At 40.7% G+C, this 26,516-nt stretch overlaps 1 protein-coding gene and 1 long non-coding RNA gene across 2 annotated transcripts; both read left to right on the top strand.

The window, feature by feature from the left end:
* The first annotated feature begins 8,910 nt into the window (after nucleotides 1-8,910).
* On the top strand, nucleotides 8,911-12,433 carry LOC148363859 (uncharacterized). The gene is made up of 6 exons (XR_015850701.1): nucleotides 8,911-8,963; nucleotides 10,334-10,416; nucleotides 10,705-10,792; nucleotides 11,071-11,159; nucleotides 11,443-11,525; nucleotides 11,806-12,433. It is a non-coding gene; the product is annotated as an uncharacterized LOC148363859 (long non-coding RNA).
* A 2,477-nt stretch (nucleotides 12,434-14,910) lies between these two features.
* On the top strand, nucleotides 14,911-18,789 carry rplp0 (ribosomal protein, large, P0). The gene is made up of 8 exons (XM_088337939.1): nucleotides 14,911-14,994; nucleotides 16,225-16,333; nucleotides 16,412-16,587; nucleotides 16,806-16,893; nucleotides 17,329-17,475; nucleotides 17,933-18,118; nucleotides 18,371-18,511; nucleotides 18,589-18,789. The coding sequence occupies exons 2-8, from the start codon at nucleotides 16,280-16,282 to the stop codon at nucleotides 18,742-18,744; spliced, it is 948 nt and encodes a 315-aa protein (XP_088194065.1). The 5' UTR covers nucleotides 14,911-14,994; nucleotides 16,225-16,279; the 3' UTR covers nucleotides 18,745-18,789.
* Nucleotides 18,790-26,516: the final 7,727 nt, after the last annotated feature.

The raw sequence follows: 26,516 nt of genomic DNA, 5'->3' as shown, positions 1-26,516 counted from the left end.
GGCTAAGTTAAACGATTTAGCAAAGCTAAAATTCGGTCTTTTAAATATTAGACCGCTTGCTCCTAAAGCCCTACTTGTTGGTAATATTATTCGTGATTACAAATTTAACCTGAATCTGTGTGCAACTTGGTTGAGACCGGATGAGTGTTTACTGTTAAATGAGGCTTCTCCTCAAGACTACGCGAGCTGTGATGTAGCACGCTCTTTGATGAAGGGTGGCGGTGTTGCGCTCATTTCTGAAAAAAATACTCAAACTTACTCCCCGTACCTGTAATAATTGTAAGGCGTTCAATGATCTTATTATGCGGTCCTCTTTAATGTCCATTTTTGTAGTAACTATTTATCGCGCGCCAGGACCATACTCAGTTTTCTTAGATTAATTCTCTAAACTGTTGTCTGACCTAGTAAGCAATTCAGACAAGTCAAGTCAAGTCATGTTTATTTATATAGCCCTTAATCACAAAGAGTCTCAAAGGGCTGCACATACCACAAATTATTGCAAACCACAGACTATTGAAAACACCATCCCCTGATCTAAAACCTACATGAGGGCAAGATAAATCTCAAAAACATGTAAAGTCAAGTCATCTATATTTGTGACACCCTTAATCACAAGGAGTATCACAGGGCTGCACAGACCACAGATTATTGCACACCACAGACTATTATGACACCATCCCCTGATCTAAAACCTACATGAGGGCAAGGAAAGACTCAAAAACCTCAACATTAAAAAAAAAAGCACATCCCCCCTCGAAATTATGTTGAAATTACTTCCCGGCGTGAGTTTCATGTTTTGTTCTTTTTAAGCTTAAATTATTATGTTGCTTTAATTGGCAGTTTTTCTGTAACGTCATTGTGGCCCAGGAAATAATTGGTTATTGATATGCGTTATTAATTTTGCTTTAGTTTGGGATTTTCTTGTTTTGTTTGTTTTTTCAAAACATTCTTTATTTATCTGCTTCTGTAGTGCAGTGGTTAGCATATTCTTTGTTTGTTTCTTTGCAAAAAGGCTGAGTAAAAATTGCAAGAAAAGGGGTGCTTATCGCTCAATTTTAGTCTCCGTAGTTTGTAGTCTTCTTTGGACTCATTTTTGGTTGTTCTACATATTACAGCAACATCTAGTGGACATATATAAAATCTGGAATGTTTTTATCAGCACTTTCTTAGTAGAAAACCCATTTCTGCGCAACCTCACCCAGATCCTAGCTTCAGCAACCCCCAACTCAATTAACTTTGAAAACTCTGACCTGTAGGGTTTCCCTCTGTGCTTTCTAAAATATTATTTATGGGGGACATTAACATTCATCAGTTCATTTACTGTTGTGTTTTGGTCTCCCATTGATACATTTGTTTTTAATCAACTGATTGATTTGCCGACTCATAAAGATGGAAACACGCTAGACTTGGTTCTGACTCGTGGGGTTTCAACCTCAAATGTGACGTTGTTACCGTGTACTACCGTTATTTCTGATCATTGTTTAGTTACATTTGAGGTGCTGGCTAAATATTGTATTAAAAAAACTAAAGGATTTAGCGGATGCAATATAAGCACTGGCATAGTTTCTGAGCTCTCTGATCTTCTTTCAGGAATAGAATAGAATAGAATATAATATACCTTTATTGTAATAGTTTCGTCGTTTCCTTTATATAAAAGCTCTATTGACTTACTCACTCATGAATGAATGAATGAATGAAAACTTTATTTGAACATTAAAATAAAAATGAATGAGTTTAATGTTACCCTGGCTAGTGTCCTGGATTCCGTACCGCTCCTACGTCTTAAATCAGGACCTAAAAGAAGCACGCCTTTGTTTACTGATTAAACTAGATCGCTTCAACAAGACTGCAGTAAATCTGAAAGAAAATGGCACACTGCCAAGTTTTAGATTTTTCTTCAAACCTGGTGTGACAGCTTGTTAAAGTATAAAGCAGCCCTTGCCTCTGCAAAAACAGCCTTTTTTTTAAGGTGATTGCGGCACAAAAGAATAATCCCAAAATCCTTTTTACACTGTATCATCGCTAACAGATTATTCCAGATAGTTTTACCCATTCAGCCCATGACTTTATGGCCTTCTTTAATAAGAAGATTCAACGCATACTGGAAGAGATGTGGAAAGGTGGAGCAGTTGGTGGGCTGGTGCAGAGTCAACAGCCTGGTCCTGAATGTTGACAAAACTAAAGAGATCATTATCGACTTCAGTAAAAACCAGCCCAACCATGCCCCACTTCTCATCAACAACAAGACTGTGGAGGTTGTCAGCAGCGCCAAGTTCCTAGGGGTGCACATCACAGACAAACTAACCTGGTCTGTGAACACTGCATCACTGGTGAAAAGAGCACAGCAGCGGAGGATGAGGAGAGCCCACCTGCCCCCACCCACCTTCTTCACATTCTACAGGGGCACCATAGTGAGCATCCTGACGAGCTGTATCTCTGTGTGGTGTGGAGGCTGCAGTGCCTCCGACTGGGTAGTGTGAGGAGGGTGATGAGGACAGCAGAGAAAATCATCAGGACTTCTCTCCCCTCCATTCAGGACATTGGCCAGAAGCGCTGCCTATCCCGAGCCAAGAACATCATAAGGGACCCCTCTCACCCCCATCATGGACTGTTCACTCTGCTAGCCTCTGGGAAGAGGTACTGCAGTGTGTGGTGCAGGACCACCACGTTCTGCAACAGCTTTGTCCCCCTGGCCATTAGACTGTTAAATGGTCAAACACACACGCAGCAAGCCTACCAAGTGGGGCGGCAGTAGCTCAGGAGGCAGAGCGCTCGTCTTGGGATCAAGGGATCCCAATTCGAATCCCGGCTCGTCCGTGTTACATGTCAGTGTCCTTGGGTAAGACACTGAACCCCTAATACCCCCAATAAGCAGGTTAGCACCTTACATGGCTGCAAGGCCGCTATTGGGAAATGTGGAGCACATTGTAAAGCGCTTTGGGAAGTCATTGACTTGAAAAGCGCTATATAAATGCAAAAAAAAATAATTTCATTTCATTTCATTTTACCCAGCTGCTAATCTGTACATCTGTTTGTTTGTTTTTTTTGTCCTTGCACTACTGGCAGTTCTCTTGTACCTAGCCACTCCTTTGAACATCTGTTCTCCTCTGCACTACCGTACTCCATTGTTATTGTTATTGTATAGTGACTTGTTTACCTGACTGCCCATTTTGCACATCTGTTCAGCTGCTCCTCTTGAACTCTTTGCACTACTGTATAGTACTCATAGCTATAATTATTTAGTATATGATTTAGTATTTCAATACTCCAACTCAATACTACATATTTATATCTGTACATTCAAGGAAACTATGCGGGTCAGATGTATCGACATTTCGTTCTGTATACATGTGTACAAGAATGACAACAAAGTATATCTGAATCTGAATCTGAAGACATTTCTAAAGACCATGTAAATACGTCACACATTAAAGGTTTGAAAATCATAGATGCGCAACATGGGGCTGTCCAGGGATTTTTTTTTCCCAATTTAGTCATTTGTCACTTGATAATCTTAAACAGGTGGTGAATACGGCCACACCAACTACTTGCCTGTTTGACCCACTTCCGGGTTCACTGATTGAAGGTCTTTTTGGGGTCCTTGGACCTTCAGTTCTAAATATTATGAACATGTCACTCTCCTCAAGTGTAGTTCCAGCGGCTTTTAAGTCTGCGGTTATCAAGCCTACACTGAAACGACCCAACCTTGATCCAGAAAGCTTATGTAACTATAGAACTGTATCAAACCTAAGGTTTCTTTCTAAAGTACTTGAAAAAGTTGTGGCACAGCAGCTGAATTATTTTATATCTGAGAACAATCTTTTTGAATCTATGCAATCAGAAATCAGGGCTAACCACTCTACTGAGACAGCCCTGATTAAGGTAACCAATGATCTTCTACTGGCAATGGACTCCGGCGCTTCATCACTCTTGCTGCTGCTGGACCTAGTGCTGCCTTTGACACTGTGGACCATAATATCTTAGTAGAAGGGTTGGAAAAATGGATTGGTCTCTCAGGAACTCTCATGGTTAAGATCCTACCTCTCAGATAGGACGCACTGTGTTAAATATGGTGAAATGACATCTGAGCCCTTTACTGTTACCTGTGGTGTTCCGAAGGGTTCCGTACTTGGCCCCCTTCTTTTCAGCATTTACATGCTTCCATTAGGTGAGATTATTCGCGTGCATTATATCAGTTTCCATTGCCACGCAGATGACACTCAACTATATCTTCTGATGGAGGAATCTGACACACTAAACTGTGGAAATTTGGAGGCCTGCCTCACTGAGATAAAAGAATGGATGTTACTCAACTTCTTGCGCCTTAACACTGAAAAGACCGAAATATAAGTTATTGGTCCATCTAAATGCCATGACTTGTTCTCAAAAACTGCTCTAAACATTGATAAATGTAATATCACCCAGAGTGACTCAGTCAAAAATGTAGGTGTCACATTTGACCTCGATCAGTCCTTTCAAACACACGTTAAGAATATTACTAGAACAGCTTTTTTCCATCTTCGCCATATTGCTAAAATTCGCCCTATGCTGTCTCATTTGGACGTGGAGATTATAATTCATGCGTTTGTTGCTTCCCGTCTCGATTACTGTAATGCACTACTCGCCGGTCTCCCGAAGTCGAAAATCAAGAGCCCTCAGCTAGTAAAAAATGCTACAGCGAGGGTTTTAACTAAGACAAGACAGTATGATCACATTACCCCAATTGTAGCGAACCTGCATTGGCTCCCTGTTAGCCTAAGATGTGATTTCAAGGTTCTCTTGGTATTATACAAAATCATACATGGACTTGCTCCCTCATATCTTTCAGATTTAATTCCCCCCTGTGTTCCGGTCCGGAGTCTTCGCTCTGAAAATGCTGGTCTACGAGTGATCCCAAGAGCCAAGAAGAGATCCGCAGGTTTGAGAGCATTCTCCATTCGGGCCCCGGTGCTGCCCGGTGCTGTGGTATGTTCTGCCCCCTGAGATTCGCTCTGCAACCTCAGTGGAAATGTTTAATTCTAAGCCTAAAACAAACTTATATTCTATATCTTATGAATAACTTATATTTTATATTGACAATATCTGTGTATTGTTTGCCCTCATGTCGGTTTTAGATCAGGGGATGGTGTCAAAATAGTCTGCTGTTTGCAATAATCTGTGGTCTGTGCAGCCCTTTGAGACTTCTTGTGATTAAGGAAATCACAAATAAACATGACTTGACTTGGTATTTTTGGAGTATTTCCATATAAGTATTTTTGTAGTATTATTGAAGTATTTATAAGTAATATTGTTGTCATATTTCTTTAGTTTTTTGTAATATTACTGTAGTTGTATTTTTGTAGTCTTTCTGGGATAATATTTCCGTAGTAGTGTGTTGTATTATAATATTACCCTGCAAGTATTTTTATCATATTTTTTACTATTTTTTTCTCTTCATGATAAAATAAAAGAACCTGTGCCTGTTTTCAAGCACTGTACTTGATTTTTAGTTTAGTAGTTTTTTGTAGTATTTTGGTTGTGGACACAAAAAGTCACAATGGGGAAATAGTTGGCACCTAAACACTTTACTGCTCTTGGGGGCCTTCTAGTGGTTACTGTTTTGTCGTCGGCCCCTTTTTGCTTTCTCTTTTTTTTTTCAAATCCACAAATCCATCTCAATTTGTCAATAAATTCCGACGGTTTTTTAATGTCATTTCATTTTTTTTTGTTATTCTTACGTTTTTGTTTTTTCTTTAAATTTTCCTTTTTTACATTTTTTATTTCTTCAATCCAGGTGTGTCAAACTCGCAGCCCGCAGGCCGGATCAGAGCTGTCAACAGATTGAATCCGGCCTGCAAGATGACGCTAAGAGAAGCGCAAGATACAAAAAACAAAGCTGCAGTTTTTAATACATACACTTGATGTCCTCAAAGCCAGGCGCTACTCATAAAGATACTGTATTTCTTTCGCTTTCTCACACTTGGTCTCTCTCTCTCTCTCTCTCTTTTTTTGTTTTTCTCTCTCTTTTTCTCTTTCTTTTTGTCTCCTGCTCAGTCTCATTTTTCTCACTCGCTTTCATTATTTTTCTTTTTCCCTCTATTTTCTCTTTCTCTCACAAACTCACAGTGTCTCCCTTTTTTATCCCTCTTTCTCTTCTCTCTTTGTCCTTTCTCTTTCTTTCGCTCCTTCTCCCTCTATCTGCCTTTCTTTTCACTTTCTTTCTCTCTTTATCTCCCGTTCTCTTTTTCAATCTATCTTTTCTTTCTGTTTCTTCTCTATTTCTCTCTGTCTCTCCCTCTATCCCACTTTTTGTTTGTTTGATTCTTTCTTTCTTTCTTTCTTTCACTATCACTTTTATTCTCTGTTTCCTTCTCTCACTTTCCTTCTGTCTTTCTCTTTTTCTCCCTTTCTCTCTTCCTTTTTTTTTTTTTTTCCAAATGAATGAAAACTTTATACCGAACATTAGAAAATAAAAACAGGACAAAAAAATGACTCAACTACAAAAATAATGTTAGCATAACATATTTCAAAAGGGGTAGTAAGAAGCAGACGCTTTTTTTTCCTTACCCCTTCATCTTGCTTTAATAATTACATTTCACAGATAGCTCCTCTTTTGTGTCTAAGTATAACAAAACCTCACGGATATGAATTATAATAACAATGGTCACATATGTTATATACTAATCATCGTCGTACCCTTCTATTAACGTTTTATTCCTACTAGTCACTAAATATCATTGAGACACCAATGATAATAACTATAGCAATGAGAAAATAGAAACAAAAAAGCAAGAAAACGTAAAAGTAAAATAAAGTTCAAACTAGAAACGATAACTGAAGCTGAAAATGAAAACTTCCAAGGTTCCAAAGCCAGTTGGGGTCCTCTGGAGCAAGGTGCTAAAGGAAGGTAAACACATTTTTACGCTTTCTTTTCCCAATAACGTCCCCGTGATGGCGACAATACATCATCTGAAGTAAAACGTTCAGAATTAATATTTATTTTTTTATTACGGTGAGCCTAATTCAGTCAACCGATCATATTTCAGATAATTAGTCAATAGTAGCAAGATTATTTTTCATATGAAAATGTCAAGACCAGAACGGAGGCAGGAACCACTTGCGTTGTGTTTCTCACAAGTTTTATTGGAATAAAGAGAAAGGGTTGCGACCACGATCCGGTGATTGCTGGACGTGGGAAGCAGGTTGCTCTGAACGCGGAAAAACAGGTCAGTAGCCGGGACAGGAGAGCAAAAACGTGGTCGGGGTTGTAAGCGACTCGTAAGCCAGGAAAGGAGAGTAGACGTGGTCAGGGACATAACGAGGTCGAAAGCTGGGACGGGAGAGTAGACGTGGCCAGTATCCAAAAACGGGTAAAGCCGGGGGACAGACTGGAGAGAAAAACAGGTAGGAGTCAGAGTTAAAAAAGGCTTGCTTAGTGTTAACTGAGGTTTGCAGACGGACTGACAAAGGGGGACCGGTAGGAGTCCTTTCTCTTTAATCAACTAGTCCAGCCCCCGTGAAAGTTTATTTTCCACCATATGCCCCCGAAGCTCAAATGAGGTTGATACCCCTGATTTATTGGGTGGAACGCAATTGGTCGATAATTTCCAACATTTTAAAAATTTTACTTTCATTTTTATCATAATTTTTTTATTTGAAATTTTGGTTCAGTTTTAAACGCTCTCTGTCTTGTAACAGAGTGACACTTGATTTTCCCTATAGAGTGCTTCGAGGTCCTAAGATTACCCACAATGCATTGCTGGCGCCCATTTTGGAAGTCCACAAAGCTTTTCACTTCATTGTTATTGTTCAGCGAACCAGTTAGATTCTACATTGTAATGCCGAATACGTGCGTTATTGTTGGCTGTTGTAGCCGAGGGGAAAAGGGTGGGAAGGGCTTCTTTAGACTTCCGAAGTGTGTTTACGATCAGGGGATTGAAGCTCAGGAGAAAAGTGAACGGCGAAGACGAATGTGGCTGGCAGCTATCAACCGGTCGAATTTGTTTGTTCTGACCACTTTCTGACAGGTAAATTGAATTATTTATGATGTAGAAATAAATTTTAAAAAGGTTATGGGACATGTGTACTTCATGACAACAGTTCGACGACCCCAAACTACTTTTATAACATATATGTGAGGTATTTCGCCGAAAACGACATTTAAAAACCGAACAAAACTCCGTTTCTCATTCGTACACTATTTTGGTGGAGAAATTCAACGCGGTTTCAGGGAAAGAGAGTCTCCTTTCCTCAGTCAACTCGCGTCAATAGAGGATTTAAAGCCCCCGAAAGCTAAGCTAACTTAGCCACCGGTGTGCCGTTCGGAGAAGCGTTGCCTTTCCCGGGTTGTTCAACATAGAACAAAAGGGAAGCAACATGAGAACAACATTCCCCTAAACCTGCAACACAGTTGCAATGGGCAAATAAGATAATTAACAAGTTCGATGTAAGTCACACACGGCAACAAATCGGGATCAGACTTCCAGTCCTTGTTTTTAATTTTGTAGGGATCCAATTTTCCACCGTGCTTGCTTGTCTAAACTCTCCACGTAGTTTTCCATAGTGTTGATGGACAAAATCCGTACACAAACGAAGCTAGTTGAGTAAATAAATAGACAAACTGAGTAAATATTTGCTCCTCTCGCTATCACCGCTTGTAATCCACAGACTTCCAAGATGGCGGCACGAAGCCGTGTTACTATTTTTAGCACAAAGCGCGGAGCCCTCTATTGTATTTAAGACACGCCCACAACTCCCCAAAAAACAATTGATTAATTCTTCTTATTTATTTTACTGAATTTATTTGAGTAACGTGTTTTCTTGAATTCGCTGCTCATTTCCTGTTTTATAAATGATTGACGTATCCATTGCCCAATATAAATCAAGACCCACCCTTAAGTCCAACGTGATTGGTCAATACATTAACTATAAATTCAGTTTGAGTCTGGAGCCGTTCTCTTTCTTTCAAGCAACGCTGATCTGTGGTGAGTTCCGATATCTACACATAACCCGGCTTCAAATGAGACATTTCCAACGCCAGCGAGCAAAAAAAATCATCGTCTATCTTTATTTGCTATTAGAACAGACTCATCATTCGTAGAACGTTTTTGTACTTCTGTGCCTAACTTTGCGGCTAGGCCGAGAGGTTGCTAGCATGTTAATGGTAACCAATGGCTAACGTTAGCGAGCTAACAGTAAAGCACGTGTCGTGTGGTCACTCCTCGTTCATCTTTCTTCCTTCAAAACGTACTCGCAGAGGTATAAAATCCCAGCGGATGTCAATAACTATATAAAATAAAATCATGTTTAATTATAAAGCCGTTTTAAAGAACCATTCAAAGTGATGGAAATGCAAAAATTAACTGATAATGACGGTAACTTTATTAAATGACATTACCGACTTAAAATTGTTAAAGTGGAAAATACTTAAATTTATTAAACTAATTAAAGGATTCATCCGCCCATTGTAGTATATTATAAGGGAGCAATAAACTTGAGACACGTTTATCCACCGGTGTTGTGCGGGACATAGCCCCAGCATGAAATGTGCATATATTAAATTGTCAATTTTATGAGATGCAACAGAAAAGCATCGAGCACTAGTAGCACCTTGCATACCCCGTATAACTCATTTTAAGACCAGTTGAAAATATTGACTTGCGAAATGACATTGCCCTTCACGAGATGTCGCCCTATGCCTAAGCGCCACTAAATTGACTTTGTATCTAGTTTTTGAGTGATTTTAATGGGACCCTAGCTAAATTGCACCATGTTAAAATAAATTTTGAGCAAGTTGTAAATGCGAAATAGCATTGCCTTATAAAATGGATTGATATGAAAATGAAATGATCTGCATTTATATAGCGCTTTTCAAGTCAATGACTTCCCAAAGCGCTTTACATTGTGCTTTACATTTCCCAATAGCGGCCGTAGTCTGTGCAGCCATGTAAGGCTGCTAACCTGCATTATGGGGGTTCAGTGTCTTACCCAAGGACACTTCAACATGTAACACGGACAAGCTGAGATTCGAACTGGGATCCCTTAATCCTAAAACGATCGCTCTACCTCCTGAGCTACTGCCGCCCATGCGAATAAGTTGCTTTCAATAGAATGAGTCTATGTGATTTTAAGGCCTCATTAAGCAGGATTTCTACAGTACAGCTTTAGGTCCTGTATTGTTCCCCCTGCTAACAATAACGCATTTCCTTGTATTCCTGTCTTTCCAGACCTGGCAGCTAGGGCATGCAAGGCTTTACATTCTGACTGTGTGTGTGTGAATGGGTACCTGTGGGATACTGCATCAAATAAAGTACCTGTGGGTTGTTAAATAAGTTTGACAGTGTTTTATTTGCAGGCTCCTGCCCACATAAAAGGAAATGTGGGGGGTTTTGTCTTTACTAAAGATCTGGCGGAGGTCACTCGCTGGTGACAAACAAGGTAACTCAAATTGTACAAGCTTATTGGCTTTTTATAGAAATGGTCTTGGTGTGATTTCAAGGCCTCATTAAGCAGGACAGCTACAGTACAGCTTTTTGGTGCTGTATTGTCTTTCCCCCTGCTAACAATACCATGTTTCCGTGTATTCCTGTCTGTCCAAATCTCATGTCGGCCAAGGGATGCAAGGTTTCAGACATTCTGACATAAAGTACCTGTGGGTTAATGGGTCAAGTAAAAAGAAACTGTGGGTTCGTTCTTCAAATAAGTTAGACGGTGGTTTATTTACAGGCTCCTGCCCCACGTAGAAGGAAATGTGGGTTTTGTCTTTACCAAGGAAGATCTGGCGGAGGTCAGAGACCTGCTGATGGCAGACAAGGTAATTCAAATTGTATAAGCTTATTGGCTTTTTATAGAATTGGTCTTGGCGTGATTTCAAGGCCTCATTAAGCAGGACAGCTTCAGTACAGCTTTTTGGTGCTGTATTGTCTTTCCCCCTGCTAACAATAACATGTTTCCCGGTATTCCTGCCTGTCCAACCCTACTGGCAGCCAAGGCTCGCATGGTTTCTGACATTATGTACCTATGGGTTACTGCGTCAAGTAAAGTACCTGTCGTTGCGTGCTTCAAATAGGTTTGACAATGTTTAATTTGCAGGCTCCTGCCCCACATAATGGGAAATGTGGGTTTTGTCGCTACCAAGGAAAATCTGGCAGAGGTCAGACCTGCTGATGGCATACAACAAGGTCATTGAAATTTTATAAGTTTACCTTCTGTTCAATAGAATCTGTCTTGATGTGATTTTAAGGCCTCACTAAGCAGAACATCTACAGTACAGCTGTTAGGTGCTGTATTGTTGCTCCCTCTGCTAACAATAATGTGTTTCCCTGTATTCCTGTCTGTCCAGACCTTCTGGCTGCTAAGGCATGCAAGGCTTCAGACATTCTTACATTATGTCCATTTGGGTTAATGAGTCAAAGTACCTGTGGGCAAATGCGTCAAATAAGTTTGACAATGTTTTATTTACAGGCTCCTGCCACACATAAAGGAAATGTGGTATTTCTTTACCAAGGAAGAGCTGGTGGAGGTCAGACTTGCTGGTGGCAAACAAGGTAACTCTATTTGTTAGGTGTGATTTCAAGGCCTCATTAAGCAGGACAGCTTCAGTACAGCTTTTTGATGCTGTATTGTCTTTCCCCCTGCTAACAATAAAGTGTTTCCATGTATTCCTGTCTGTCCAAATCCCATGTCAGCCAAGGGATGCAAATTTTCAAACATTCTCACATAAAGTACCTGTGGGTTTGTTTCAAATAAGTTTGACAGTTTTGACAATGTAAATAAGTCAACTGCTGAATACTGACTGATACACACGCTCTTGGATTTTTCATACAGGTTTGGAAAAATGAGCAGTTCCTGATCCTTTTTAGGAAGGTCATGGACAAATTTCCATGACAATGACATCTCTGCAGTTTTTTTTTTTTTTTAAATGAAAATATTTTATTTTAAGAACTCCATGATGGTCCAGTTTTATGGAGGTATATTTTTGTTACATTTTGTGACACAACGCCTCTCCCATCAATTTTTCGCTCCAACATTCACTCTCTGGACAATAAACTGGACCATTTAACAACTGGAAGTGGCTGTGAGATGACTTAACTGCTGCGCTAAAATTCTGACGAAGACCTGGTTAATCTTATCTATCTTGGCTGACGCTCAAGGAAACTGTGCCGATCGAATGCATTGACACCAGCTCAGTAGCCTAGATGGTAAGGTGCCCGCTTTGAGACTGGGAGGTCGGTGGTTCGCGCCCCGGCCGAGTCATTCCTAAGACTTAAAAAAAGGTTGGCGGCGCCCTCTGTTGGCTGCGGCTGCATTGGCTCGCTACAACTGGTCAGGTGCAATCTACATTTCGTTATGTGTACATTGTTACACAGAATGACAATACAAGGAAATTATTATTATTATTGTTCTGTGTACACGAATGTCAATAAAGTAAATCTGAATCATTTACTCTTATGTATTTTGGCCCAATGCGAGCTTTTTTTTTTTGAAAGTAAATAATTAGCCTGGAGTGATTTGTAGTATGTCTAACAATCAGTGTCACACAAATAATCCAAGGTGTTGCATAATAAAATAATGTTGCCCTGCTTTATTCCTGGACCCTGGCTATTTCAGCTGAAAAATGAAAATGTCCATTCTGATCCCTGCATATGTGAAATGCACATGGTGCACAGGTCAAGTATGAATATTAACTTGTGTAGAACTCAGGACAAATGGTGACTACTGCAGGAATAACTAATAGTGATCTAAAATTGGAGGAACAGAACTATTAAGTTGATCTAACCATATAATGCTGGGCTTGTGCTTTGTTACATTAGTGAGGTGAGTTAATCTGGCATTTTCAGAGATATCTGGGTCGGGAAATCTTGGAATTGGCAGCTACCTGTCCATATTGTCTGATAAATCCTGATCTGGGTTGTCTATGTGAACATGCAGCAAAGCACAGGATGCAAATGTGGGCCTGGAACATGATTTTGGGCAATATCTTCTATATTGATGGCAACTCTGTGGACCTGGGAACACTAAAGACCCGTGACACCACGCTGTAAGACTGACGGTGGGCCTGTCAGTACACGTATATCAGAATCTCCGGCTATGGTCCTGTTCCCTCAACTCCTGCAGGCCTCACATGGCCGCCTTGCTCAACTTGAAGTCCTGGATGGGTTCTGACTCCACATTGAATTATAAGGTCAGGATGGGAGCAGTCCATTCCAACCTATGCATGCTTATGAGAAGGTCGCTCTGAATCACAATTTAGACAGATGCGGGCATACAACGTAATACTTTTGCTGTGATGTTCGCATCATGGAAGAAAATGTAGAAATGTTTCGTTATATGACAACTCTTTTGAATTAAATTACTGATGAACTAATGTCCTAAAGGGAATATTTGTTGATCGTATGACAGCTTAAGGGTTAGGTGGACTGTTCTTGTGTTTACTCTTCAACGTGTCGCATATTAAAGACCCCTATGCCATAAAATGGTATTGGGATACAAAAGGGTTAGTTGTTATTTATACGCTCTACACTAACAGGGTTTTATGTGAACGTGCATTGTAAGTTAACCCTTGTATTTGAACGAACGGGTCATTTTAAATGAGTGAACGTACTTTGAAAAGAATCTGCGCTACATAGCGCCGTTTAGCGCGTTTATCCGCTGATAAAGACTGAAAAGGTGATGAGCTTCCAGGCAATCAGTAACAGCTGTAGCGGTCATTTTCAACGTTGCATGGACTCTCCAACTGCCACATCACAGGCTGAGACTCGAGTTGTTTACATGTGACGTAGGCAAAGACGTCACCAGGGTCTACGGCCAATTCGTAATACCGCCATCTACTGGACTGGGGTGGAACCTTGAAGGTGCCGTTGTGTGGTATGCCGAGAAATGCACCCCTGCCGGGATTTACAACAATAACCACTTTTACCTCGTTTTATATAACTTTTCGGGAATGTAATGGCGAACATATAACAAAAACCACTTCGTCTTGCATTTGTTGGGAATGTAATAAAACTTAAACCATTCTGTCTTTACGATACCAACGGTATCACGACAACACTGTATGTAACATCCCACATGCCGACATTTCTTGTGTAAATACCATGTAAATTATAACTATAGCCGTATCCCCCTTGTTTATAACCTTATCTTCTCTGTTCCTTTATCTTCTTGGGTCATACCTCACTGTGAATGTAAAACTGGAGTGTCATGCCCAATTTCGTTGTCACAATATGTTAACCCATTTTGTAACAATGACAATAAAGGTATATTCTATTCTATTCTTTGTATTTGTTGTGAATGTAATCGAACGGTAATGCACACCGTATACAGATCACTTTTGAGCAGGTAACATGTTTATTTAACCTTTTTCTATTCAAATCGCTCGTATTGAAACTGTTATACACTCTACCGTAAAGCTTATTTCAGCATAATAAGCTTTACGGTAGAGTGCATAACAGTTCTCAAAAGTGATCTACATTCCCGAAAAGTGATATAAAAGTGAGATAAAACGAGGTAAAAGGGGTTATATTAGCGAGTGGATGTAAATCTCGGCAGGGATGCATTTCTCGGCATAACACCGTCTCATTTCTTAGGCGACTATGTTCACTTGCACTCCTCTCATTGAGAGGGGCCATGGAGGGACCTCACTGGAGGGTTTTCAGGGCCAAGTGAGAGGAATGGGATTGGGCGAATCATAATTTCTTGATTTGAAATTTTGGTTCAGTTTTAAACGCGCTGTGTCTTGTAACGGCGTGACACTTGATTTTCCCATTGTATTTAGGACACACCTACAACTCCAACATAATCAATTGATTAATCCTTTTTTATTTTACTGAATTTATTTTAATAACATGTTTTCTTGAATTCGACGCCCAGTTCCTGTCTGGTAAATAATTGACGTATGCTTTGCCCAATAGAAATCAAGACACACCCTGAAGTCCAACGTGATTGGTCAATATATTTAGTATAAATCCTGTTTGAGTCATCTTCCTTCCTCTCTCTTTCACGCGACCCTGAGACGCGGTGAGTCGCTACGTGTACACATAACCCTGCCTCAAATGAGACATTTCCCACGCTCGCGAGCAAAAAACTCATCGTCTATCTTTATTTGCTATTAGAACAAAAGCATGATTCGTACATTTTTTTTTAATTGTTTTTTTTTGTAGTTCTTTGCCTAACTTGGCGGCTAGGCCTCAGACTTTGTTAGCATGCTAATGCTAACAAATGGCTAACAGTTAAGCATGTGTCATTTTGGTCATTCATCTCGCTCATCCTTTCCCTTTAAACGTACTTGCAGAGGAATACCATCCTAACGAACGTCACTAATTTGATAATAAATGTCCTGTTCAGTTTTAAAGCAGCCCAAATGATCCTTTGAAAAATGCAAAAATTATTAAACAATGACGGTTACTCTTGATTAGGTGAGGTTCGACTTAAAATTGTACAATATCCTTCAATTATACTACTTAAATGGTCACTTCCCAAAAGTGCTTTACAGTGTGCTTCATATTCCCAATAGTGGCCATGCAGCCATGTAAGGTGCTAACCTGCATATTGCGGGTATTAAGGGTTCAGTGTCTTACCAAAGGACACTTCGACATGTAACACTGAGGAGCCGGGACTCGAACTGCGATTTCTTGATCCCAAAACGAGCGCTCTGCATATTTATTTTTAATATATGATGCTATATTCAAAATAATCCAGGGTAGTCTGATCAAAGAAAGTCATGCATTGGTGACATTTTGACATGTGTGTACACACGTTAACCTAAAGCTTTTGTGAAGGGCTTTGGGGTAATCTCGCCACACATTCCTAAAACTCTGATATACTATCCTCTTGAACTTAAATTTATTGCAAGCAAAATACTACACAATGCAACTTAAATGTTTAATTTACTTTAGTCATTGATTTTAATGTGTAGTTGTGTCTCCCAGATAAACATGAAATAAGTCTTGATGAATTAAAAAAAATTTGGATAAAGGAGTAATGCTTAAACTAGTTGTTGTAAACGGGCCTTTTGTGTAAGTACATGAGAAACTAGTGCAATGCAGCAATATAGTTTTTAAAAGATAATTTATTCAGAGGAGTATTTTAATTCAAGTGTGTTGTGAATTGGTCAAGGAAACTGCTTTTGTTATATGGTGCCAGTATATTTCGGTCGGTGGTATGTCAAAGAGCTGTTGATTGGCTTACCTTGTCCGTACAATTTGAGGAATACATTCATGCTTTAAAATGTTACCTTTTTGGTTGCAGGTATTACCTTGTCTTTAAAAGAGCTTTTAAGCGAATCCTTGGTAGCACTGCAAAGATGCCCAGGGAAGACAGGGCCACGTGGAAGTCCAACTATTTTATGAAAATCATTGTAGGTGTCCACTCCAGAGCCATGTTTCACTATTTCCATGGTGTTGGCCAGAATAATAAGGTGTTTAATATTGTTTAGCAACTTTTGGATGACTATCCGAGATGTTTCATCGTGGGAGCAGACAATGTGGGCTCCAAGCAGATGCAGACCATCCGCTGTTCTCTGCGCGGCAAAGCTGTGGTGCTGATGGGTAAAAACACCATGATGCGCAAGGCTATCCGTGGCCACCTGGAGAACAACTCTGCTTTGGAGAAGTGAGTCACCGGTTTTTCATCTTTCAAATGTCAATGCAGGAACACTACAGTACAGCTGTTCGGTGCTGTATTGTCGTTCCCCCTGCAAACATAAAGATGTTTCCAAGCTGTCCCTGTTCGTCCAAATCCCCTGTGGGCCAGGGACGCAGAGTTTCAGACATTGATAAAGTACCTGTGGGTTAATGTTTCAAACAAGTTTGACAAGGTTTTACTTACAGGCTCCTGCCCCACATCAAAGGAAATGTGGGTTTTGTCTTTACCAAGGAAGATCTGACTGAGGTCAGAGACATGCTGGTGGCAAACAAGGTAACTCAAATTGTATAAGCTGATTCGCTGGTCAATAGAATCAGTCTTGATGTGATTTTAAGGCTTTAAGCAGGATAGGTTACAGTACAGCTGTTCGGTGCTGTATTGTTGTTCACCCTGCTAACAATAACGCGTTTCCCGGTATTCCTGTCTGTCCAACCCTACTGGCAGCCAAGGCTCGCAAGGTTTCACACATAATTTGAATTGGTCATTTGAAACTTTGTAACATTGAGTTTAGATGAGGCACGCCAGGTATAAATATGCCATGAGACCTACAGGAAATATAAATGTTGGGATAAATAGGCAAACATTTGCAAGGTGCTTGTATTGGACCAATGTTGTAAGGGCACCAGAAAATGGTGCCAATAAACTATGAAATCATGAGGTTTCCATTGTGTCAAAAGCAAAACTCGTTTTTGTCCTGAAATCCTTCAGGTGCCAGCTGCTGCCAGAGCTGGAGCCATTGCCCCTTGTGACGTGACTGTGCCGGCTCAGAATACTGGCCTTGGTCCTGAGAAGACCTCCTTCTTCCAGGCCTTGGGCATTACCACCAAGATTTCCAGGGGAACCATTGAAATTTTGGTAAGATTACTTAGCATTCTTAGTCGTGAGTAGATTATCTAAAAATGAAATGTACCACCAATCTTTGTTTGTGTTATAATACATCAATTTCCCTGTGCCAACCGATAAATTAAAAAAAAAAACTGCTGATTACTGACTAACTCAATTCAAGTCACATTATTTATATAGCCCTTAATCACAAAAATGTCTCAAAGGACTGCACAGGATTAATCTCATACAGGTTTGGAAGAATACATTTTGTGATCTTAACTTTAATACTTCATTTCCTTAATGTACTTTCCACGGCATTTACAATTTAGCAGATATTCAAAACTTCCCTCTATACCACTATCAACTCAAAATGTCTTGACTGCTGTGGTGCAATGGGTGAATGTGAATTACCCCAGTATATTTTCTAAAATTAATGAGTTTTATGGGCCACGTTGGTGTATTTCAACTGACCAATTGCTATCCACAGACTGATGTCGGCCTGATCAAAACTGGTGACAAGGTGGGTGCCAGCGAGGCCACGCTGCTCAACATGCTGAACATCTCCCCCTTCTCCTATGGACTTGGCATCCAACAAGTGTATGACAACGGCAGCGTCTACAGTCCTGACGTGCTCGACATCACTGCCGCTTCCCTGCATGCCAGGTTCCTGGAGGTGAGTGGAAATGTGTTGAGTTTGTACATAAGTACACTCAAGATATGGAGAGAAGAAATCAATTGATTTTGAACTTGCAAGTAGGTCAGGGAGAGAAGCCTTTAAAATTCCTTTTGGCCCCTTCTTTACTAAATCTTTAAAGTCACCCCAAAAAAAGCCAAAGGGGATTGGAAAATCCAAGAGCGGCAACAATGATAGAATTGTGCTTGCCCAAATTTGTCCGAGGTGTGTAATATCTTATTGTATCTTCAGGGTGTGAGGAACATTGCCAGTGTGTCTCTTGAGATCGGCTATCCAACAATTGCCTCAGTGCCCCACACCATCATCAATGGCTACAAAAGGGTCCTTGCCATTGCTGTGGAGACAGACTACTCCTTCCCCCTGGCAGACAAGGTATGGGATGGACGGGGAAGGTCGTAAAATGCAAAATGGTGCTTTCGCGTCTGATTTTGGGCCTTTTTCCCTCTCAGGTCAAAGCCTTCCTTGCCGACCCAACTGCCTTCGCTGCAGTGGCGGCACCCGCCGCAGCGGAGCAAGCTGCTGCCGCTCCGGCTGCCGCTAAAGAGGAAGTCAAGGAAGAGTCTGAGGAATCGGACGACGATATGGGCTTTGGGCTGTTTGACTAAGAGTACATCAAGAAACCAGAGGGCTCAATAAAATGTCAAACATCAGTGTTTAAAATTGTTGTCTCTGGCATGCTGATACGCCCTTTCAACACTAATCAAGGTGGTGCTCTTTTGGGATTTATTTAACTTTTGCGACCATAAGGCGTTTTGATTTCTAAGTAAAACATGGATAAAAATGAAAGCTGTTGCAAAGCACTTATGTGCTATATTCTTTTTACCGGTAATTTGTAATGCAACTTTCAATCATTGTCTTCTGCTTTGACCAGGTCAGCTTCATCAATTATCCCTTGTAACGTTCACTTTATGCCATTTTCGAAAGCTTAAACAGTCATGCCCCAAGCATGGACAATCCCTTCATTCCATGATCCGCAGTAAATTTCTGCGTGACCTGAGTCCTGGTCTGGGTGGGAAAAAATGACTTCTGAAACTTAATTGCTAAGGTAACGACTTTTCGATGTGCCAGTTATGCTACGATGTTAGCATCTGAGTGCTTCTGCAAACTTATGTATGACATCACGTGTCCTTTACCGCGTGTGGGAAATTGGTAAAGTGGGAAAAATCGGACTGTATACATCAATGTCGCATTTAAGTGCTAAATCTTCACTCTTGCAATACTCAAACTTGTGACAGCCCATACATGGGCCACCACGTTGTTCTGTTAGTTGTGTTGCCCGATAAGGCATGCTGCACTAAAGAAAATATTAATTTCGTTTGTGCTTCATGGTGGCAAAAATTTAGATTGCCTGGAAAACGGATGGGTGCCACCAAGCTGTTCTTGCCCAAGCCACACTACAGTAATTGATGCCCCTACAACCTTATAAGAGTTAAGAGTCTAAAGACCTATTTGTTTCAGTTTTCATCGTTTTTGGTCAAAATGCATGCAGTAGGGGAAATGGGGTAGGGATTTCCTGAAAGCGCAATCTTTATTGAGCCTGTGGGTTTAAGTGGCCTGAGAAGGTCTACGAGATAATAGCGGCAGTAGGTAAAAGTTATAAATTACGTCCGGCTCCTTTTAAAAGTTCGAAGCCATCTAGTTAAGCATTAAATGCATAATTGGGAACTGATTATGACAAAGTTTATTTGTATAGCCCTTACTCTCAAAGGGCTGCACAGACCACAAATTATTATGACACCATCCCCTGATCTAAAACCTGCATGAGGGCAAGGAAAAACTCCAAAACCTCAACACGAGGCAAATGAAACTGAGTCTTTCCATCACAACTGATATTTAGGGTTATTCAACCCACATACATGTAAGTTACAGAATTTGTTTACAGTATTGTGGCTGTATACATTACAATATAAGGAGCAGGACTGTTAAACTGTCTTTAACCATTGTGATGTGAGTATTTCGGATTTGTATTCTGTACAATTTATATCTTGAGGGCTATACAAGTGCCGTATTTTCTGCACTATAAGGCGCACCTAAAAGCCTTTACTTTTTTCAAAAGCTGACCATGCGCCTTATAATACAGTGCGCTTTATTTATGGATCAATATTAAGTCGCAAAGTCTTGCAAGTAATGCAGCAGCCGCCGACTAGATTTTCCCCCGAACGCAAAGTAGTCCGCGGTGTATGCTGGGATTTATTTACCGGCGTTTCATTGGCTAACCAATGTGTCAATCATCATTTGAATCGATCACTATTGGCTAAAGTTATTCGGAGGTAAAGGGGGCGGATTCTTTTTATCATTTACAGGCTCGCATAGGCTAAAGGCGCAAAACAAAGCCTGCAATTAGCCGAAAAAAATGTGTCAATCATCAGTTGAATCGATCACTAATGGCTAAAGTTATTCGGAGGTAAAGGGGGCGGATCCTTTTTATCATTTACAGGCTGGCATAGGCTAAAGGGGCAAAACAAAGCCTGCAATTGACCAAAAAAGATGAATGTGAATAGCAAGTTGGGTTGACGGCATAGAGAAAACAGTATTTTACTATTCTGTACTGTATTTGTAAATATTTTACTCTTCTGGATTTACTACACTCACGGATATAAGAGGACCATGGTTGCACATTATTATTGAACACAACGACTTCGGTGAGCTACTCCGGCTATATATTTTCCCTGTATCTTGTTTCAGACTGAACTCGATGTTTCTGTGATAAGCGGTGCAGATAATGGATGGAATGGAGTGTCTATTTTTAAATTAAACTCAATTCCAAGTGTTTATTGTCATATGCAGAGTAAACTTGTGTAACGGGTGTAATAATAACTTTTATTTTATTGAAATTCCTGCTAAAATATGTGTATAGTTTTTGGTAAATGTCCTGCAATGCTGAGTCCAACAGTGCCATCTGCTGGTATGGGGTGGGGTTTGGTTTTGGCTTCTAACATGTGACCAGGAGGCGGGGTTTTGTCAGTTTAACCAGAGTACTACAAAGGTAAGACATATCTTTTGGTGCTCCACAAAATAAGTTAATTTTAAACATTATAACCCCAGCTGACAAATCTCTCACCATGCATAGTAATGTGATTGATATTGTCAAGCTGTTTTGATTTATTTTCGTTTTGTTTCTGTTTTACTAAATATTAATTCCCCTTGTAGAGATCAAAGAGATCAAACCCAGCAGAAAAAGCTAATGTTGTGACTCATCCATTTGCAGGTAAATTGTACCCATTTTTATACTCATTATTGTTTTTATTCCTATTTTTTCATATACATTAAAAAAGGATGATGTTGGTTAAAATTCAGAGTAAAGAAAAACATGTTGAATTCATTGTAAACGTTAAAAATCCACTATACGATCTCTTGTTAAAAGTATCTTGTTAAAATGCAAAGATTTATAAATGTATTGTGATATTCTAAAATGTATTTTCTGTAAAGTGAAAAGACAGCTCTTTGATATGCTTTGTTGTCAGTTTAACCAGAGTACTACAAAGAGATCAAAGAGATCAAACCCAGCAGAAAAAGCTAATGTTGTGACTCATCCATTTGCAGAAACTGTAATAATAAAAACCTCATCATCCAGTCCAGCGTGAATGTGGATCTTTGGTGGGACACGTACACCGCGGTTACATTGGTGCCGTGACCCGTGACTTCTATCAAACTCTCCGAACCGAGGACTGTCCTACCTGCCACATTGTTTCATGATGCCATCAGCTCACAGTATTTAAAATTGCTATACAGTGACGTGTTACGCAGGCTCCTGATTTATTTTGTGATTTTGACTCATTTACATATTTGAAACATGTTTAATCAGAGCACGAGTGACATTTCTGAGGGTGTAGCTGATCAGATGACAAATGTTATTCAGGAGATAGGACATACATTGGCTGATAGCATTTTCTCACGTATACAGTCACACAATACAGTAGCTCCTAGCGCTGCTGCCACACAAGATGTAGCAAACACATTGAGTAAGCCAGGTTATGTGTCAGATGTAACACAGGTTCAGGTGGTTACACAGAGAAAGGTTAAAGAACCACCATCATTTAATGGGGATGGCTCAGACTCAATAAAATTACATGAGTGGGAAGATCTAATGAAGACATTTATTAAGAAGAGTAATGTGAGACTTGAAGAGCAAGCAGAGGAAATCCAAATGCATTTGAGAGGAAAAGCTAAAGATGTAGTTAGGTTTGGCATTAGAAACAGTAATATAGACGTCTATACCCGCCCTGACATGATTTATAGTCTCCTCAGGAAACACTTTAGCTGTACCAAGTACTCTGCTGTCCCTTTAGCTGACTTTTATTCAACTTTGCCCAAACACCAGGAGGACCCCTATGACTACTGGCTGAGACTAAACAGAGCAGCTGACCTTGCCTCTGAGTGCTTGAGTGAGCAGGGCAAAACATTTGACAACCCTGAAATAGAGGTCACTCGCATGTTTATTAGGAACTGCCCATGCAAGGAACTGGCACTCACTTACAGATCAAAAACCATCGAAAAGTGGTCAGCATGTGAGGTACTAGAGGTGCTGAATGAATACCACGCTGAGAAGAGCTACAAAGCAGATTCCCTACAACAACCTGCGAATCGAGCGGAAATTGCCGTACACAAAGCTGAGGTGAACCATGGTCCAACCCTCATGCACGAGCCACCTCAGACTTCGAGCCCACAGTATGTCTCTCTAACGGACGTTATTAGTATGTTGGAGAAGGTTCTGATACGTGTTACCTCAAACCAGTTTCAAGGGAGAAGGCGAGCTCCAACCAGGCGACCTGGAGACAGAATTAATGGTTTCACTGACAAGCCATGTATCATTTGCAAAGAAGTCGACCACAGTGCTCTCTCTCATTGCCGAGACAAAAACCTTTGCTTTCACTGCCATGCCCCAGGACATTCTCGACGTGATTGTCCAGTGACGAAAGTTGTCCCGCTGCCTCAGGGAAACTAACTGATCTGCGCTTAGGGGAGAACAGTGCAGATCAACTGAGTATACCTCCCACCACTAATGTGAAGCCTGACATGGCCAAGAAAATCTTCCAGTTTGTGGTGCCTGATTCATTGAAACAGAAAGTCCTTCAAGGTTTACATGACTCAGCAGGTCACCAAGGCCAGAACCGTACTTTGTCTCTGGTGAGGCAACGATTCTTCTGGAATGGCATGGAACGTGATGTTGTGAATTATGTCAAATCCTGTCAGCGCTGTGTAGTAGGGAAAACACCGGAACCACACAACCGTGCACCACTCAAGAACATAGTCACCTCTGAGCCTATGGAGTTGGTTTGTATAGACTTTTGGACTGCTGAGCAAGAGAACAAGTCTGTAGATGTCCTGGTCGTAACTGATCATTTCTCCAAGATGGCGCACGCCTTCCCTTGCAGAAATCAAACCGCCAAACAAGTTGCTCGCCGTCTGTGGCAGGATTTCTTCCTTGTCTATGGTTTCCCACGGCGTATCCACTCTGATCAGGGAGCTAATTTTGAGAGCAAACTGATCAAAGAGCTTCTAGAGATGGCAGGGGTGCAGAAATCCCATACCACTCCGTACCACCCCATGGGAAATGGCATCGCAGAACGATTCAACCGAACATTGGGAGATATGATCAGAACCCTTCCCCCTCAGCCCAAAGCAAAGTGGCCACAAATGCTGCAGCAGCTCACATTCTGCTATAACTGCACAGAGCATGAGACAACAGGGTTTGCACCGTTTTACCTAGTGTTTGGTAGGATCCCTCGTCTCCCTGTCGATGTCATGTTTCAACATGCTAATACCAATGATGCTGTTGTCAGCTACTCTGACTTTGTACGCCATCTGAAGAAAGATCTACATGAAGCTGCTCAAATTGTACAGAGGAATACTCTCAGAGAACAGACTCGTCATGCCAAGCTGTACAACCGTAGGGCCAAAGGATCACCTCTCGTCGTGGGAGACCGGGTGTTGATCGCCAACAGAGGTGTCCCGGGGAAACGCAAAGTTGCAGATAAGTGGGAGTCAACCCCGTATGAAGTCATATCAGTCAAGCCTGATCTCAATGTCTACAGAGTCAAGGATTGTCTGACGGGCAAAGAAAAGGTAGTTCACAGGAATTTGCTGCTCTCTGTTAGCTTCTTGCCCTTAGAGGATGATCTGGCCAGCGAATCTGAACACTCAGAGTCTGACGCTGCTATGCATGGAAGTGATGTATGCCCTGATTTACCTGACGCGGTTGAAGACACTGATGTCCGTACAGTAAACTGGGTGATACAGGCAGGTGAAGAGCAAGTTCATCCAGAGGTAGAGGATAACTCACTAGACAGCAGATCTGATGCCCAGTCCGACTCTCGCAGTGTTGATACATCCAGTCGAGGAAGTCAGCACATCCCCGAACAAGATGTTGACCATACTTCAAGTGACAATACGGAAAGCCCATCACAGTGCTCTGAAAACATGATCCCTTTGGGTATGGGTCTCCCAGACGAGACCCCATTGAACCCTGACCATCCGGACGCAGACTCCCCTGATACTGACTGTTTAGACTTGACTGTCCCAGACCTTCAAGCTCAGGTTAATTGTGCTCAACCTGACCGTTATGGTCTTAGGGTCCGCCAGTCCATCAGGCCTACTAGTCGTCTTATTTGTCAGATGAATGACCATGTGGTAGGTGACAATCATCTGTCCGCAATATCTGCAAGTTCCTAGTTTAAGTTCAGTAGAGATGCACTTTCAGTTTGAGTAACAAAGCTTGAGTAAGAAACAAGAATTGTGCCTATGTGAGCACTTACAACTACAGGAACAATGTTTGATATTTCAGAGATGTAACAGGCATCTTTGAGTCTGTGCTTAGTTAGGAGTTTGATCGCCTCCTTTCTTTTCACACTCCTTTTTGGGAGAGTTTTAGAACTGACATGCACTTCAGTTTGTTCCTTGTAATACTGTACCAGTTTTCGTGTCCTCTTTTTCATCAGTATTTGCCTTTTTGGCATGTGATTTTTTTTTCTGTTTAGTGTAGCACACCCATATTTAGCAGAATTTCAGGGGGGTGTATGTAACGGGTGTAATAATAACTTTTATTTTATTGAAATTCCTGCTAAAATATGTGTATAGTTTTTGGTAAATGTCCTGCAATGCTGAGTCCAACAGTGCCATCTGCTGGTATGGGGTGGGGTTTGGTTTTGGCTTCTAACATGTGACCAGGAGGCGGGGTTTTGTCAGTTTAACCAGAGTACTACAAAGGTAAGACATATCTTTTGGTGCTCCACAAAATAAGTTAATTTTAAACATTATAACCCCAGCTGACAAATCTCTCACCATGCATAGTAATGTGATTGATATTGTCAAGCTGTTTTGATTTATTTTCGTTTTGTTTCTGTTTTACTAAATATTAATTCCCCTTGTAGAGATCAAAGAGATCAAACCCAGCAGAAAAAGCTAATGTTGTGACTCATCCATTTGCAGGTAAATTGTACCCATTTTTATACTCATTATTGTTTTTATTCCTATTTTTTCATATACATTAAAAAAGGATGATGTTGGTTAAAATTCAGAGTAAAGAAAAACATGTTGAATTCATTGTAAACGTTAAAAATCCACTATACGATCTCTTGTTAAAAGTATCTTGTTAAAATGCAAAGATTTATAAATGTATTGTGATATTCTAAAATGTATTTTCTGTAAAGTGAAAAGACAGCTCTTTGATATGCTTTGTTGTCAGTTTAACCAGAGTACTACAAAGAGATCAAAGAGATCAAACCCAGCAGAAAAAGCTAATGTTGTGACTCATCCATTTGCAGAAACTGTAATAATAAAAACCTCATCATCCAGTCCAGCGTGAATGTGGATCTTTGGTGGGACACGTACACCGCGGTTACACTTGCGAGCGAAAAAGAAAATAGAAACTAAGAAATGTTTGGCATTTCTTGAATCCCAAGACTTTAACTTTCCGAATGATATTTGGAATGATGCATTTGAGTGACATCGTACGGACACCGCATCCGCACGTGTCTACGACACGTATTTGCTTCTTTGCAAGCTTTGGGAATATTAAGGGGGTAATAAATTGGACTAAACTATTTGACTGTTTTGTCGACGTTCCCATTGTAGCGCCTTATAATCCGGTGCGTCTTATGTATGTCAAGTATAGGACCAAAAACTATTTTTTCGGGGTGCGCCCTATAACCCGGTGCGCCTTATAGTGCGGAAAATACGGTAATCGTCCTTGAACTGAGCAAGTTACTGGGCATGTGCAGATTGATATAAGCCCCTTTTGGGTCGCTGGATGTTAAACTCTTCAGTCAGCATGTTAGAAAAATGCAGTTTAAGAGAAATTTAAACCCTCATTTAATGCTGGGGTTATGTTCCAAATACAATGTGATGATAGAAACCTACAATTGCTGAAACAAGAACA

The sequence above is a fragment of the Urocampus carinirostris genome, chromosome 6 (genome assembly GCF_059441175.1).
Source record: "Urocampus carinirostris isolate Australia breed hairy pipefish chromosome 6, RoL_Ucar_1.0, whole genome shotgun sequence".
NCBI lineage: Eukaryota > Metazoa > Chordata > Actinopteri > Syngnathiformes > Syngnathidae > Urocampus > Urocampus carinirostris.
Note: the sequence above shows the minus strand (reverse complement) of the source record. Positions and strands in the feature narration are given on the sequence as shown.